The 13280-nt window shown below is 46.9% G+C and overlaps 1 protein-coding gene across 3 annotated transcripts in view; it reads left to right on the forward strand.

The window, feature by feature from the left end:
- LOC121288329 (forkhead-associated domain-containing protein 1-like) overlaps window positions 1-13280 on the forward strand; it is a 124717-nt gene that overhangs the window by 82154 nt on the left and 29283 nt on the right. For all 3 annotated transcript variants that reach the window (XM_041206869.1, XM_041206870.1, XM_041206871.1), the window contains 3 exons: window positions 6166-6261; window positions 7691-7911; window positions 10229-10394. In XM_041206869.1, coding sequence (XP_041062803.1) covers window positions 6166-6261; window positions 7691-7911; window positions 10229-10394 — 483 coding nt within the window. The remainder of the gene's footprint in view (window positions 1-6165; window positions 6262-7690; window positions 7912-10228; window positions 10395-13280) is intronic.

The following is a 13280-nucleotide window of genomic DNA, read 5'->3' on the forward strand; positions in this document are numbered from 1 at the left end:
AATAGAGCTCCGAGCTTTGATTGCTCTTACCTGGTATTCCTTAGCCACCCCCCCCTTACAACTGGCAACTTTCCGATTTTAACTTTTCTTGCTGCCACCTCCTTGTTTGTTGCTGGTGCTGGATTCTCTCTGCTGCTCCCATTTTGGTGGCCTGGTTTCGCCATGTTGCTGATCACTGCATGACCACAAGGGGGAGGGATTTACAAGGTGATGGCAGGGCAGCTGCCAGGAAATTGAGAACTTTGATTGATGCTATACATTGAGTATTACAGATATATAACAATATGCTCAGCTTTACAGGGATATATGTTATAATTTGAAAATATTAGATTACGTGTAATTAAAAACCCTGCTAAATATTGCCTTTAAGTCCGTGTATCAGAACTGGTGAGTCTCGTCTGTGTTGAATGCAAAGTGGGATTAAAAGATTAAAGGGATTACACAAAGTGTCAAAGTTAATAAATTTACAGGGACTTGTTTTCACACTAAAAGGGTCAAATCTTAGTTAATTAGCTATCGATTTAATGCTTTGTTGATAATATGAGCAAGCAGTAAATTACACGATGCCGGGGATTTTATGTTGCTGTTTTCACATCTTCAAGCCCTGTTGGAGAACAGAGTGTGGTCAGGCCTATATAGTGAGAAGACTCCCACTGGCCTTTTGGTGATGGGAAGAGTCCCCACCCACTAGACACATATATCTCTCTGGACGTTCACTTTGAATTCAGAATCTGAGTTCACACCTTCACTGGGACTGTCTGGACCGTTGTATGTTCAGTCGGTCTCACAAAGAGGTTCTGAGTCTTGTATGGTTGAACATTAGCTGTTTATTGATAACATATAAACATGTACATATATATAGGGTATAGCCCAAGCTATGAGCTAACTTCATGCTTGTTTCTACACAGGTCTCTGTCCAGTCCACAACTGAACCTAGACTCAGGTCATGTGTCCCTTTACATCACACTGTGGGCGGTACTGTTTCCCGATCCCACATTAACCCTTGCTATGCCAGATACCCTTATACTACTTATGGAGCAGAATTTAAACCCTGCATCAACATGTGCAAGATACCACGGATACTGGGAATCTGAAATAAAAACAAAATGCTGGAAATGCTCAGCAAGTCTGGCAGCATCTCTAAGAGAGACACAGAGAGAAACAGAATTAACGTTTCAGGAAGCCAACTCTGTTTCTCTCTCCACGGATGCTGTCAGACCTGCTCAGAATTTCCAGCATCTTCCATTTTTATGTCAAACCCTGCATCTTCTGCCTCAGAAAAGCTGGAATGCTACCACTAAGCCCAAAGCTCAGGCAGAATGTGTGTAAATACACCATTGAGTCCTACAGACCAGAAGATGCGAGGTTCGATCCCTGTTAAGTGATGAGTTAGCTGAACTAGACCAGCAGTATTAAGGGCGCTCTACAATTGGCCTTATTTTCCAGGGCCAGGCTTCCCCTACTGCTGGATGCTGCCCAACGGCCTTGTTGCAAAATGTGGGGGCATTTTCAGCCCTGGATATAATCCCTCACAAGATAGAGCAAGAAGGAAGACTGACATTAATAGAGCACCTTAATCATTGTCTCTCAGAGTCATCTCACAGTTCATTGACAATGGCTGTTCTTATGCAGGTTGTCAGGATCTGGAACACTGCCTGAAAAGGTGGTGGAAGCTGATTCCATAAATAATTTTAAAGTTTGACAGCTACTTGAGGATTGAGAACTTACAGGGATACAACCAAAAAGCAGGGATGTGGAATCAAGCTTGACTGCTGTTTCAAACAGTCAGCACGGGTAGGATGGGCAGAATAGCTTCTTTCTGTGCTATAAATTTCTGATTCTATTCTATTAGGTCAATGGCCATTTTGCCAACCTAAATATTGGCTCATCAAGTAGTGCCATGGGTTCTTTACACCCTGAATTATTGGAGCAGCTAAATGGTACCACAGTTTAAGGCTTTATCTGACAGAACGCACTCCCAACAGTGCAGCATTCTCTCAAAGCTGCACTAATGTGTCAGTCTGGGTACACGTCTGGCTCCTATATTGGGGCTTAAACCACAATCGGAGACAAAACAGCTGTGATGAGCTGACACTCTGGTCCAAAACTCTCATGAGTTAAGAACGTTGTAACTTGGGTGACGTGCCAGAATACTGCTGAGAAACTTTACGCCTTCAGGAAAGGGGAGGACAAAATGCCTGGACCACATGCTTACTTGCCCCACAGCCAGCTGCTGCCTCCATTGTACCTCTGCGGGTCAGCTCACTGGAAATGATGCTGATCGGGTGAAGTGCTCTTCAGAGGCATGAAGTGTCAGTTCACACTGATGTAAGTTGTTCCGTTAAAACAGTGCAACTCCTCCCCCCCATTGTTTTATATTTAACTAGCTCGGTAAATGACTTGCTCTGCGTTGCGTCCTTAAGTGAACTCTTTAATAATTCATTCTATGGAATTATCAGATGGCTCTTTTGTTTAATTCTCCCAGAATAGAAATTAGAATGGTTTGATTTTCAATTAGTTCTGCCCATCTGTCTCTCCCGCCCTGGCCTGCACACAATGATTCATTGCTAGGCTCTGCTTCCTCAGGCACCAGTTGTCATATGGTGCCTCCTCCAAGCATGAGCTGCTACAGAGAGCAGACAGGCTATTCGAGCATAGGAAGCATCACTGTCAAACTGGATGCCATCCTCATCTGATGTTCACAGCGCATCCTGTAGAGCTCAGTGAACTTTCCTAACCCAGGGTTCCTAGCACCAGTTGTAGACCCCTCATCACCACAGTTAAATTGACTCAGCACAGACCAATGTTGAATCTGGCACCCAGACTTTCTGTTCTGTGTGGCTCAGTAATATGCTGCATTTAACAGTTGAGCTAACAGGAGTTCTTCAAGCATTGAACATTTGTTGAAAGCATGAAGAGTCACCACCTGATGCAGACTTTGGGTCTAAGGCGATTGTTGGCTACATGACTGCAAATGGAAACTGGTCAGGTTGCAGAACTTGTTTTCTGGTGACTTAAGAAGCAAGGCTTTATTTTATAGTGTACTCCTTTTGAGATACAAGTGACCAATTTGTGACTCCTTACCAGGCAAGAGTTTGGGTTGAACGCCACTTTCTTCAGTGAGCACTAAAGAATTAAATCGATTGAAGAAGAGTTTAGTATTATGACCAGTGTATATTTTATGTCAGTGGATCACACGAGAGAGTAGATTGTACAGGTTTGTGGTCCTGAACTTGCATTTATATAGTGCCTTTCACAACCACAGGTGGGCTAGAATCCATGGCCTGAATATTTCGGATGGCGGGGTTTTCCTTCCTGCTAACCGAAGAGTCGGAGGGGAACACACCCCTGCCGACTCTGACTGCCCCGCAGCCATTTCACATTCGACTGACTGTCAGTTGGCTGCAGGTGGGATTTCCGCACCTCCCTCGGGAGGAAGCCCCACCTTAGAGAGATTGGCCGGCAGCTCTCCAGTCCCTCCAGCCACAAGAGCTGCAGTGGACTGAAGAGGAACTTCAGCTGAAACCTGGGACCAGAGAACAAGTTAAGTTTAAGGGGTCCAAGGGCAGGGAGGGAAAGGAAGACCTGGCAGGAGCACAAAGTGGGCGATCATGGTGTTGGGGGAGAGCCGGGTGTGGGGGGAAGAAAGGTCCAGCGACCACCAGACCTTAAGTGGGGCAGGAGAGGGGGCGGTGTCTGAAGTCAGAAGAGAGCTTCTGATGGAGGCCCCACCACACCCCTCCCGCCCACCCCACCTGCCCCATCAAGGCCAGAGCCTGTTCATTTTCGGGCTTCCCCCTCACCAGGTGAATCCTCGCACCAGGCTAAAAATTGAGGCTGGGCAGGAAATGGCCCTTAAGTGGCCAATAATTGGGCCTCAAATGGGGCAAGGGTGACCGTCCCTCCCAAGGCCTTGCCCTCCCCAGGGTAAAATCGCTGCGAGGTCGGGGTGGGCTGGAACCCAGAGTGAATCCCCACCCTTCAATTTCACAATGTTTCCAACCCCACCAACCGCCCCCCCCGCCCCACCCCACCTAAAAACCAGCCGACGGGAGAGTGTGAAATCCTGGCCCATGGCAGAACAGATTGTACATGAGTAGGGCTGCCAAGATTACCTTGGGGGAATTTAATATTAATCTCTTGAAGCCTTCAAAAGGGAAGGGGGTAATTATCTAAAGAAATTATATATGTGCTATGGGGAAAAAGTAGGGGAGTGGGACCAGCTGAGTAGCTCATGCAGAGGGCTGGCATGGACACAATGGGCTAAATGGCCTCCTTCTGTACTGTGACCATTCTGCAATTCTATAAAAAGCAAGCCAGGAGACAGGTCATAGGGACATTTTTTTCTTCAATTGTGTTTTTTAAAAATTTTCTTGGAACATTTGTGTTTATTGCTTGGAGATGGCTGGAGTGGGAACAAAAGCCGCTTAACTGATAGTCAAGAATTATCCAACCGGTAAAGAAGAGAATTTTAACTTTCTATCTGGCCTGGGAAGATGGGCTTCGGTGAGGACGGACGGATTGAGCGACCAATGGCGGGAGACAGGGTGCTTGGAGGTGGATGATCAGTAATGAAACCTACAGAAAAACACGTCCACCCAGAGTTTGCAACCCTATACACGAAGTGAAGATCCTATTTTCCTATTTCCGTCATTCCTTATCTCCTTCAACGCATCGACTCCGTTGTCGGCCGTGCCTATCGACCAGGGCTGAGAGCAAAACTAAGGAGAGTTCAGCTTTTTTAGGAGTGTGATGCTGTGTTTACGCTTCAAACTCGAAGCCAACACTTTGTTGCTGTGGTTTCCAGGCTGCTGAAGCAAATGGGGATGAGGTAGAGGAAGCAGCAGTGAAGACTCGGAATCATGAAGCAGGACCTTATTGCAGACGCAGGCAAGAAGGGATAAACTCTCCGCTGCATCGAACGCTGGCCGAGCACAGCAAGAGCAGTGGCTGCACACTCACTACCTCTGGGAGGAAAGGGGAACTCCAGCAGATTTTTTTGAAGAATTTTGCACAATGCTTCTACTAAAAAAGCCAAAGTCCCCGTGTGTCCTTTTAACTGCCTTATCAACTTGTCCTGTCACCTTCAGAAAACGTACACCCACCAGGTTTCTCTGTTACTGCACCCCTTTTAAATTTGTACCATTTAGTTTATTTTGCTCGTACAATTGATTGATAGTCATTCACTCACCCGACATTATAGCCTCCAGTTCAAAAGCAAGATGCTGGAAATACTCAACAGGTCAGACAGTGTCTGTGGGGAGAAACAAAATTAACATTTCAGCTTGAGAGTCCTGATAAAATTATCTCAGCCTGAAACGTTAGCTCAGTTTCTCTCCACAGATGCTGCTTGACCTGCTGAGTATTTCCAACTTTTTTTTTTATTTTTCTTACAGCCTCCGGTTTCATTGTGTTGAATTGCTTGTGTATGCTCTCGCAGTGATGCTTGTGCAAGCTGTCACTGTGAGCCATGGCTTAGCTGCTTGGGCCTTTAGAAGATGTTCCAGTGGTTTTGGGATACCTTTCCTGCAAATGGCTGACTGAGGTGTCCTGCTCCTGACACCCTTAATGATCTGATAACCAATGTCAACCTGAACTCAAGGGGCTGGGCCTACATTCATTAGTTTTTGTGAATCTCCCTTACCACAGCTTCACAGCATATTTATATTCCATTTCTCCCCCCTCTGCGCCACTCTGGACAGTTCCACAGGTGGCTGCTGCCCTCCAATACCCACAAAGTGCAATTTTTCACCTAAGTCTAGACAGTGAGTGAGCGTCAATGGTCATTTCCAACATTGAGGCATTTGACCTCTCTGAAATTCTTCAAGCTGTCTTCACAAGCATTAAGGGCCATAATTATAAGACAGTCAGTAATAACTCTAATAAGGAACTCAGGAGAAATGTCTTTATCCCGAAAGTGGTGAGAATGTGAAACTCGCTACCGCATTGAGTAATTGAGGCAAATAGCATGGGTGCATTTAATGGGAAACTAGATAAGCACATGAGGGAGAAAGGAATGGAAGAATATGCTGATAGAGTTGACTGGAATAAGATAGGAGGAAGTTTATGTGGAGCATAAACACCTCTGGCTTGCTTCTGTGCTTTAAATTCTGTATAATTCTATGTAAAACACTCAGTTGTGTTAGCCTGCTCCCTGTATTGCAGAAGCGAAGGGATGACTCTTTCGCCATTTCTGAAGCCTCGATCAATAGGACAGCACGGTTGGAAATGTCTGAGGCCTTGGACCTGAGCGAGAGGACGGTACGTAGACTCCAGCACCGGAAAGAAGGTTTTAATATTTCAGACCATGACTTACGATTCCTGCAATTAATACATGGTGGGGGGGGGGGGATGCTAGTTAACACAGTCATCTACATTGTGCTGCAAAATAACAGCAGCAGCATGGGTTCAATCCTTGTACCAGCTGAGGTCAATCCTGGGGCCTGTCTCCTGGCCCTGTCCCATTGTGCTATCATGGTATTAGCCATGATTAGCAATGCTTGGCCAACAAGGACACTACATGAGAAGCAAGAATCAGTACACACCCCTCATCAGAGGCAGTGTCCAGCAAGTAACAAGAAAAGATCCCAAATTTATGAAACAATTCTCAACAAAATATCATTGTGAATATCCGATGATCCTATAATTTATGCTTTCTCACTAGGGCTGAGAAAATGCCATTAAATTATTTTTTTAAATTCAAAACCATTCCCACTGGAGTGGCAAAAGGCATTTCATTAAGCCGACCTTTTTCTGTCCCATTATAGGCCTTTTCCAGAAATTACCTGAGGAAAAGTTTCCTGTGATTTCTTTGTGATCCACAAAGATATTCAAACAAAACTTTAAAATGTCTATCCAATTCTTGCATTGTCACTATTCAACCCTGGTCAGTTATTTCCTATTGAAGGCTTGTCTTTGATTCCAGCCTCACATGAGTTATTGATTGATTCCTGAAGTCTTTAGCCATAGTTAGCTGTATTTGCATGTATCCCTCGATTGCTTGTAGCTCTATACTTACCTCAGTAAGGAGATACTTCGCTGTTAAGATGGTGAGTAAGGACATTAGTAGGCCATTAAATTATTTGAGCCTGCTCTGCCATTCTTTAAGAACCTGACTGACCTGAATCTCAACTCCATATATTCACCTTTGATTATATCACTTGATACTCTTACCTAACAAAAATCTCTCAATCCCAATTGTGATCATTTCAATTAACTCTCAGTTTCAACAATTGGAGGAGATCTTTGTGTGAAAACATGCTTCCTGATTTCACCCCTGAATAGCCTAGTTCTATTTTTAAGATTGTTCTCTCTTGTCCCAGATTCCCCACCGGAGGAAATAACTTCTCTGTATTTAGCTTGTTGAATCCCTTCATCATTTTTGACCCCTTAAGCTTTGAAATGCTTGGGAATATAAATGAGGCTTATTGAACCTATCCTTATAATCGAACCCTTTAGCGCATTCTGGTGAATCCATGCTGTACCTCCCACAAGACCTATTTATCCCTCTGACCAAGGCGTGTACAATAGAAACATCGTTCCCTCCCCTTTGTTTTCCAAATTCCTGAGATCAACGGCAATGCTCAATTAGCCTTCTCGAACCTGTGTGCTAGTTTTAGTGATTTGTGTACCAGGGCACCCAAACCTCCAGTTTAACCATTTCTCACCTTTGTCTTAATATGCCGGATAGTATCTGGACCTGGTGAAGGCTCTTTCCAGCCTGCTCGACATGAAGGAGCTTTCGGGGTCACTCTCATTGAAGCATGTTCCGCCGGATGAGAGGGAGAAGCTGGGGAAAGCACGGCAAAAGAACATGGAGCTGCTGAACAGCCGAGTCACTCAGCTGAAGAGTCAGCTGGAGAGGAAAGATGAATTGCTGGGTGGATACGAGAAAGACCTGCAGCAGCTCAGGTAGGTGGAAGAATCCAGGAGGATACTTTCTTTTTTGTACCGTTTCCAACGTTTGAATGGCTGCCTGTGGCTTGGCAACCAAACCGGATGCATTGCTAAAGGAGGGATCTGACCAAAGCACAGCACAGTTTCACCACCACCTCTTCAGACTTGTATTCAACTGTTAGGGCTATGTAGTTCCACATTCTATTGTCTTTGTTGATCACTGTGCTACAGTAGCATGTTTAGAGTCAAATCTACTGGGACTCCTTTGTCCCTTTCTTCTTCTGTAAAGCTTGTTTTTCCTTCCTATGTGCAGTACCTTGCACTTTTTTCATCTGCCCTTGACCTGCCCATATAATTACCTTGTCCATATCACTCTATAATCTTTTAAAAATCATCATTCTCATGCTCGCCGATGTACATTGGTTCCCTGAAGCCTTGATTTTAAAATTCTCATGCCCGCTTTCAAATCGCTGCATGACATCTCCCAATCTGACCTCTGAAATCTCCTCCAGCCCCACAAACCCTCCAAGGTCTCTGTGTTCCTCCAATTCTGGCCGCTTGGAAATCCATGATTTTACTTGCTCCATCCTTGTTAGCCTTGCCATTAGCCAATGAGGCCCTAAGCTCTGGCACACTCTCCCTATACCTTTTTTCCACTCTCTCCTCCATTAAGATACTTCTTAAAACCTAACTCTTTGAACAAGCTTTTGGTCATCTGCCCTAATATGTCCTTAAGTGATTCGATGCCAAACTTTGTCTGATAATGCTGCTTTGAAGCGCACAAGAAGCTATTGAGTTAGAGGCACTATATAAATGCAAGTTGGTGTTGTTATAATCTGAGTTTCTCTGACATTCCTCTGTTTCTATTGCCCTTCCCAATTTGGTATCATCAAAAAATTTAACTCAATTGCTTTGAATTTCAGAATCTTTTATGTAAATAAGGAACAGAGTTGGCCACAACACCAAGTCCTGGGTCACCCATTCATTGGTTCCTCCCCCACCCCACCCCCACAACAAAATACATCCAGCAAGCAATTATTGTTTTCTATCCTTAACGAGTTTCTTATTCATTCCTAGGGTTTACCGTGAGCTTCCGTAACTTTCAGTTTAACTAATAGCATATCATGTGGGATTTTGTCAGTAGGCCATTTGGAACCCTATGGAGGTCATTTGCCAGATCCAGCAAGCAAGTGCTTTTCCAACACTGCTTGTGGGTCAAGTGGAGCAGGAATGCTTCCCCTGACCCCTCAGAGTTAACCTGCCTCCTTTCCCGTGATTACGAGACAAACACTCTTCAATCTTTCCAACCCCCCACTTCTCTCTGCGACCCCTTCCCTTCCCCATGATCACTCAGACTGCTCACACCCCATCCCCACATTAAATCCAGCAGGACCTCCACTTTCCCAGCATTTCTGGGTTTTCCCTGGGTCTAACTGGATCACAGGAAAATACCAAACTAAGTGGCGGTTAGGACACGGCCCTGTATCACCTGAAAAGTTTTCCCCACAGCACTCATCCAGGCAAGTGGAGAATACTCCATCACTGGTGCCTTGTAGATGTTGCACAAGCTTCGGGGCAACAGGAGGTGAGTTACTCACCACAAGACTCCTTGCCTCTGACCTGCTCATGTAGCCAAAGTAATTATATGGCTAGTCCAGTTCAGTTTCTGATCATTGGTGACCCCCAGAATGTTGATAGTGAGGGATTCAGCAATGATAATGACATTGAATGTCTAGGGAGATGGTCAGATTCTCTCTTGTTGGAGATGGTCATGGCCTGGTACTTGTGTGCAACAGATCTTACTTGTGACTTATCAGCCTAAGTCTGAAAGTTGTCCAGGTCTTACTGCTTGTGGGCTCGGACTGCTTTCAGTATCTGGGGAGTCGCAAATGGAACTGAACATTGTGCCAAAGCCATGCTAATAAGGAAGGCCCAGGATCAACCCTGCAGGCTGTGCAGAGTTGGATGATCTCAACCATGGCTGAAATCAAGCCTCAATGTACCACCACCTAATTTAAATATTACTTTAGAAATTGTGAAAGTCTGTCCTAACACCATCCTTCCCTCCCTGCTGCAGGCATGGGCTTTAGAACCCCAGCTTGGTGTCACCTTGCCTCATCTTCCTAATTTACCCGATACTCTGTTCTCTCCCCTCCTCAACCTTGGTCATTCCGTGTATATGTATTGGGTGCAGGAGGGGCTCTTAATCCTACACCAGTTTTTCCCAGTTGGAAAAAAAAGGAAAGCTTCCCCAAAGAGCAGTAGTTCCTGCTTTGAGAGGTGTAAGCTTCAGATCCCTTTAATTTCTCTCCTGTCACTTTGGTGTCAGCAGAAGGTCACAGGTCACTCTGAACAAACAACAGGCCGATGTGCAGAGCTTACAGGAGCAGCTGCTGAGACAGACTGAGGAGAACAACCTGATCCATGAGTCCATGGAGCGAATGCAGGCGCGCCTTGACCAGGAGAAGAGACTGAACAAAGCCATTAAGCAGCACAAGGTAAGAGGCCTTAAAATGGCCCCCAGCCATGTAGCAACCTCAGCAACATGTGATTGGCCCAATGTAGGGCTTTCAACACATTGCCTGCTTCTCAGAAAGAGATTTTCCTCTGTGTTAAGAGCAGAAAATGCGGCAAGTGAACAGTAGGACAGTCATCATTTGAACCAGAAAAGGCAGGGTGGCATCTCAGGTTAGAACCTCCACCAGAATTCTGATTTCTCTCCTCTATTCTCACCATCATGCTCCACAAATTGGCCTTCCCCTTGAGTCTAATCTTCAACTTCCAAGTCGCTAGGAATGAAATGAGCACCTGCCATGAGCCTAGATTGTGACCCCACATCCCGAGAGCATGGAGAACCTTATTTCCAATTTTCTCCCCCCATATCCTGAAGGCGCTGACACTTCCCTGGGGTACGATTCCACAGATGTTGCCTTTCCTCCCACATCACAACACTAACTACGCTTCAAAAGTACTTCATTGTCTGTAAAGTGCTTTGGGACATCCTGAGGCTGCGAAAGACACTACATGAATTCAAGTCTTACTTCGCTTAAGTGGCAACCCAGAGGTGGGAATGGAGTCAGATGGGGCCCTAAAATACTGGCGCTGATTTCCCCACCTCATTGCCATGTGCCATTTTTGCCAAGGTGTGTTCGGGGCTGGCAAGGCCCCCTGCTCACACACGGCGGGATGCTGATTAGGCTTGGTAAGACCTTGTTAATTCAGTTTTCTGAAGTGGCAGAAGAAGTTTAACAGCCTGTAAGGGAGGCATCCAGCAGCAGGAGTGGGGCTGGGGGGGGAGGGTTGTGCTCTAGGCAGGCCTACAGGCCGACCCTGTTGTCTGGGTGTGGAAGGGAATCCCTCCCACCCCCTCTCCCCGTCTCGACCCCTGACAGTGGTGGACTGGATGCAGGAACTGTTTTTTTTTCAAAGCTTCAGGAAAGTTGTTGAGAGGGTGCCTCCATGTTAAACACCCTCTCTCCTACTTATCCTCCATCACAGCCTGCTGTTCCTCTCAAGCTGGATGGCCTCTGGCCCAAGCGCCCTTAATTAGGCAGGGAATCTGTCTCCATGCCAATTACAGGGGTGCCTCTGTGAAAATCCCAGTGACTGCACCCCCCCCCCCCACCCCCGCAACAAGTGCATGGGCGGGTTTGGGACTCAGAAACAATCCGAACTTCTGTTTTCTGCCCACCCCCCCCCCCCCCCCCCCCCCCCACCACCACCACCACCACTCCCCCACCACCCAAATCCCAGAGGGAAAATCCAGCCCTGTCTGTGAGTCTAGACTGTCAGGGAGGCAGAACAGCCAAATTTAATCCTGTAAGGATATTTTCTCCTTAGCCCAAGGGTGCAATTCAATTGAAGCTCCTCCCCATGCTTGCTGACATCAGTTAACTCAACACAGGCTGGGGAATTAAACCAGGAATTTCTGTTCCAGTCAGCATTGCAGCAACCAGCATCATTGTTGATAATCAGAGAGACTGAGGGTGGAATTTTCCCTGCCGGGACTAAGTCCCATAGTGGGGGCAGGGGCGGGGACAGGGAGTGTTTCCCACCATGGAGGCCACACAGTATCACACAAACCCCGGCCTCATTAATTATGCAGTTGGGGGTTTCCCTATGTTTTGTGCAGCGGGGCAGGCTGGATGGTGCATCAGATGTGGGAGCCATATTTAAATGGTGACCGGACATTAGCCTATACAAGAGTGATAGAAGAGATGGCCCGAAGAGGACGGGGAGTTCCAGCGCCCAAATTCAGCTTTGCCTTCCTGGGCGTCCTGATTGACCAAGTGGCGGCCAGGAGGGACATCCTCTATCCAGCAGGCGGGAGGAGGAGGCCGAGCAGGGAGACCAGCTCCGCCTGGGAACAAATCTCTAAGGCAGTCCCTGCCCAGGGCCTCCAGCAAAGGACTGCCCTGCAACGCTGAGAAAGGATGAATGAGCTCATCCACCCCGCTAGGGTAAGTGAACCCTCAACTGCTCACACCCTACTCAATGAATGGTACAGAGGACATGGTCCTCAGTGGCAACTTGACAAGGTGTTGACTAATATGCCCACTGCAATCCATCTACTCTGCAAGTGGAGAGGCCACAGTGGGTCCCTCACCCTTCCACACAGAGACCTTACATGCTTTCTGGCAGGAGACAGGTGGGGGTGGTGTTGAAGAGGGTCAGGTGTTGAGGGCACCAGCAAGCACTGCAAATGACATGCCTTTCTGAGCCTTATCCTTCTATCTACATGGGCTCAGTACTCTGGAGGGTGCTGCCCCAGAACCCTTCTGGACAATCTGCAATGCATCAATCTCATGGCACACAATCCACTGAGTTTTGAAAGACTGGAACTACGGGAAAGATAATGAAACCCAATTGCTCTCAGCCCCAGTCTTCTCTCTTTGTGCAAGAGAAGTTAAGCCATAATAGAGGAGAAAGGGACAAGAGAGGAGGGGGTCGGCCGCACTGACCAACTTCGAGGAGTGGGCAGCCCAGCTGATGGGTGGAGTGGAACAGATCCATTGGAGATGGAGAGATTGGCTTGCAGCCTCCATCCAGTAATGATCCATGTCATAGAGACCTCAGGGTCAAGTGTGCCTCCATGTCTCACTTACAGGAAGAGAGCAAGGCCTGAAAGTGAGGAAGCCCTGTCCAGCACACACACAAGCCTGGAGAGGAGCAAGGACATTGCTGGTGAAGAAGGTGCACCTGTAGAGGCGTCACAGCAGCCTCCAACAGCCCAGAGACACACACTTCGGTGGGTACTAGTTCTAGTTTAGGATGGGTCTCACATTCTGATGGTCACTGCACGGACACATGTCCACAGCAGGAGGAGGCAGGGTCAGCAAGCTCACCGGCATTTGGAGGAGTGCTGGGGAAGAGGCATCTGCAAA

This window comes from Carcharodon carcharias, chromosome 15, assembly GCF_017639515.1.
Source record: "Carcharodon carcharias isolate sCarCar2 chromosome 15, sCarCar2.pri, whole genome shotgun sequence".
Lineage (NCBI taxonomy): Eukaryota > Metazoa > Chordata > Chondrichthyes > Lamniformes > Lamnidae > Carcharodon > Carcharodon carcharias.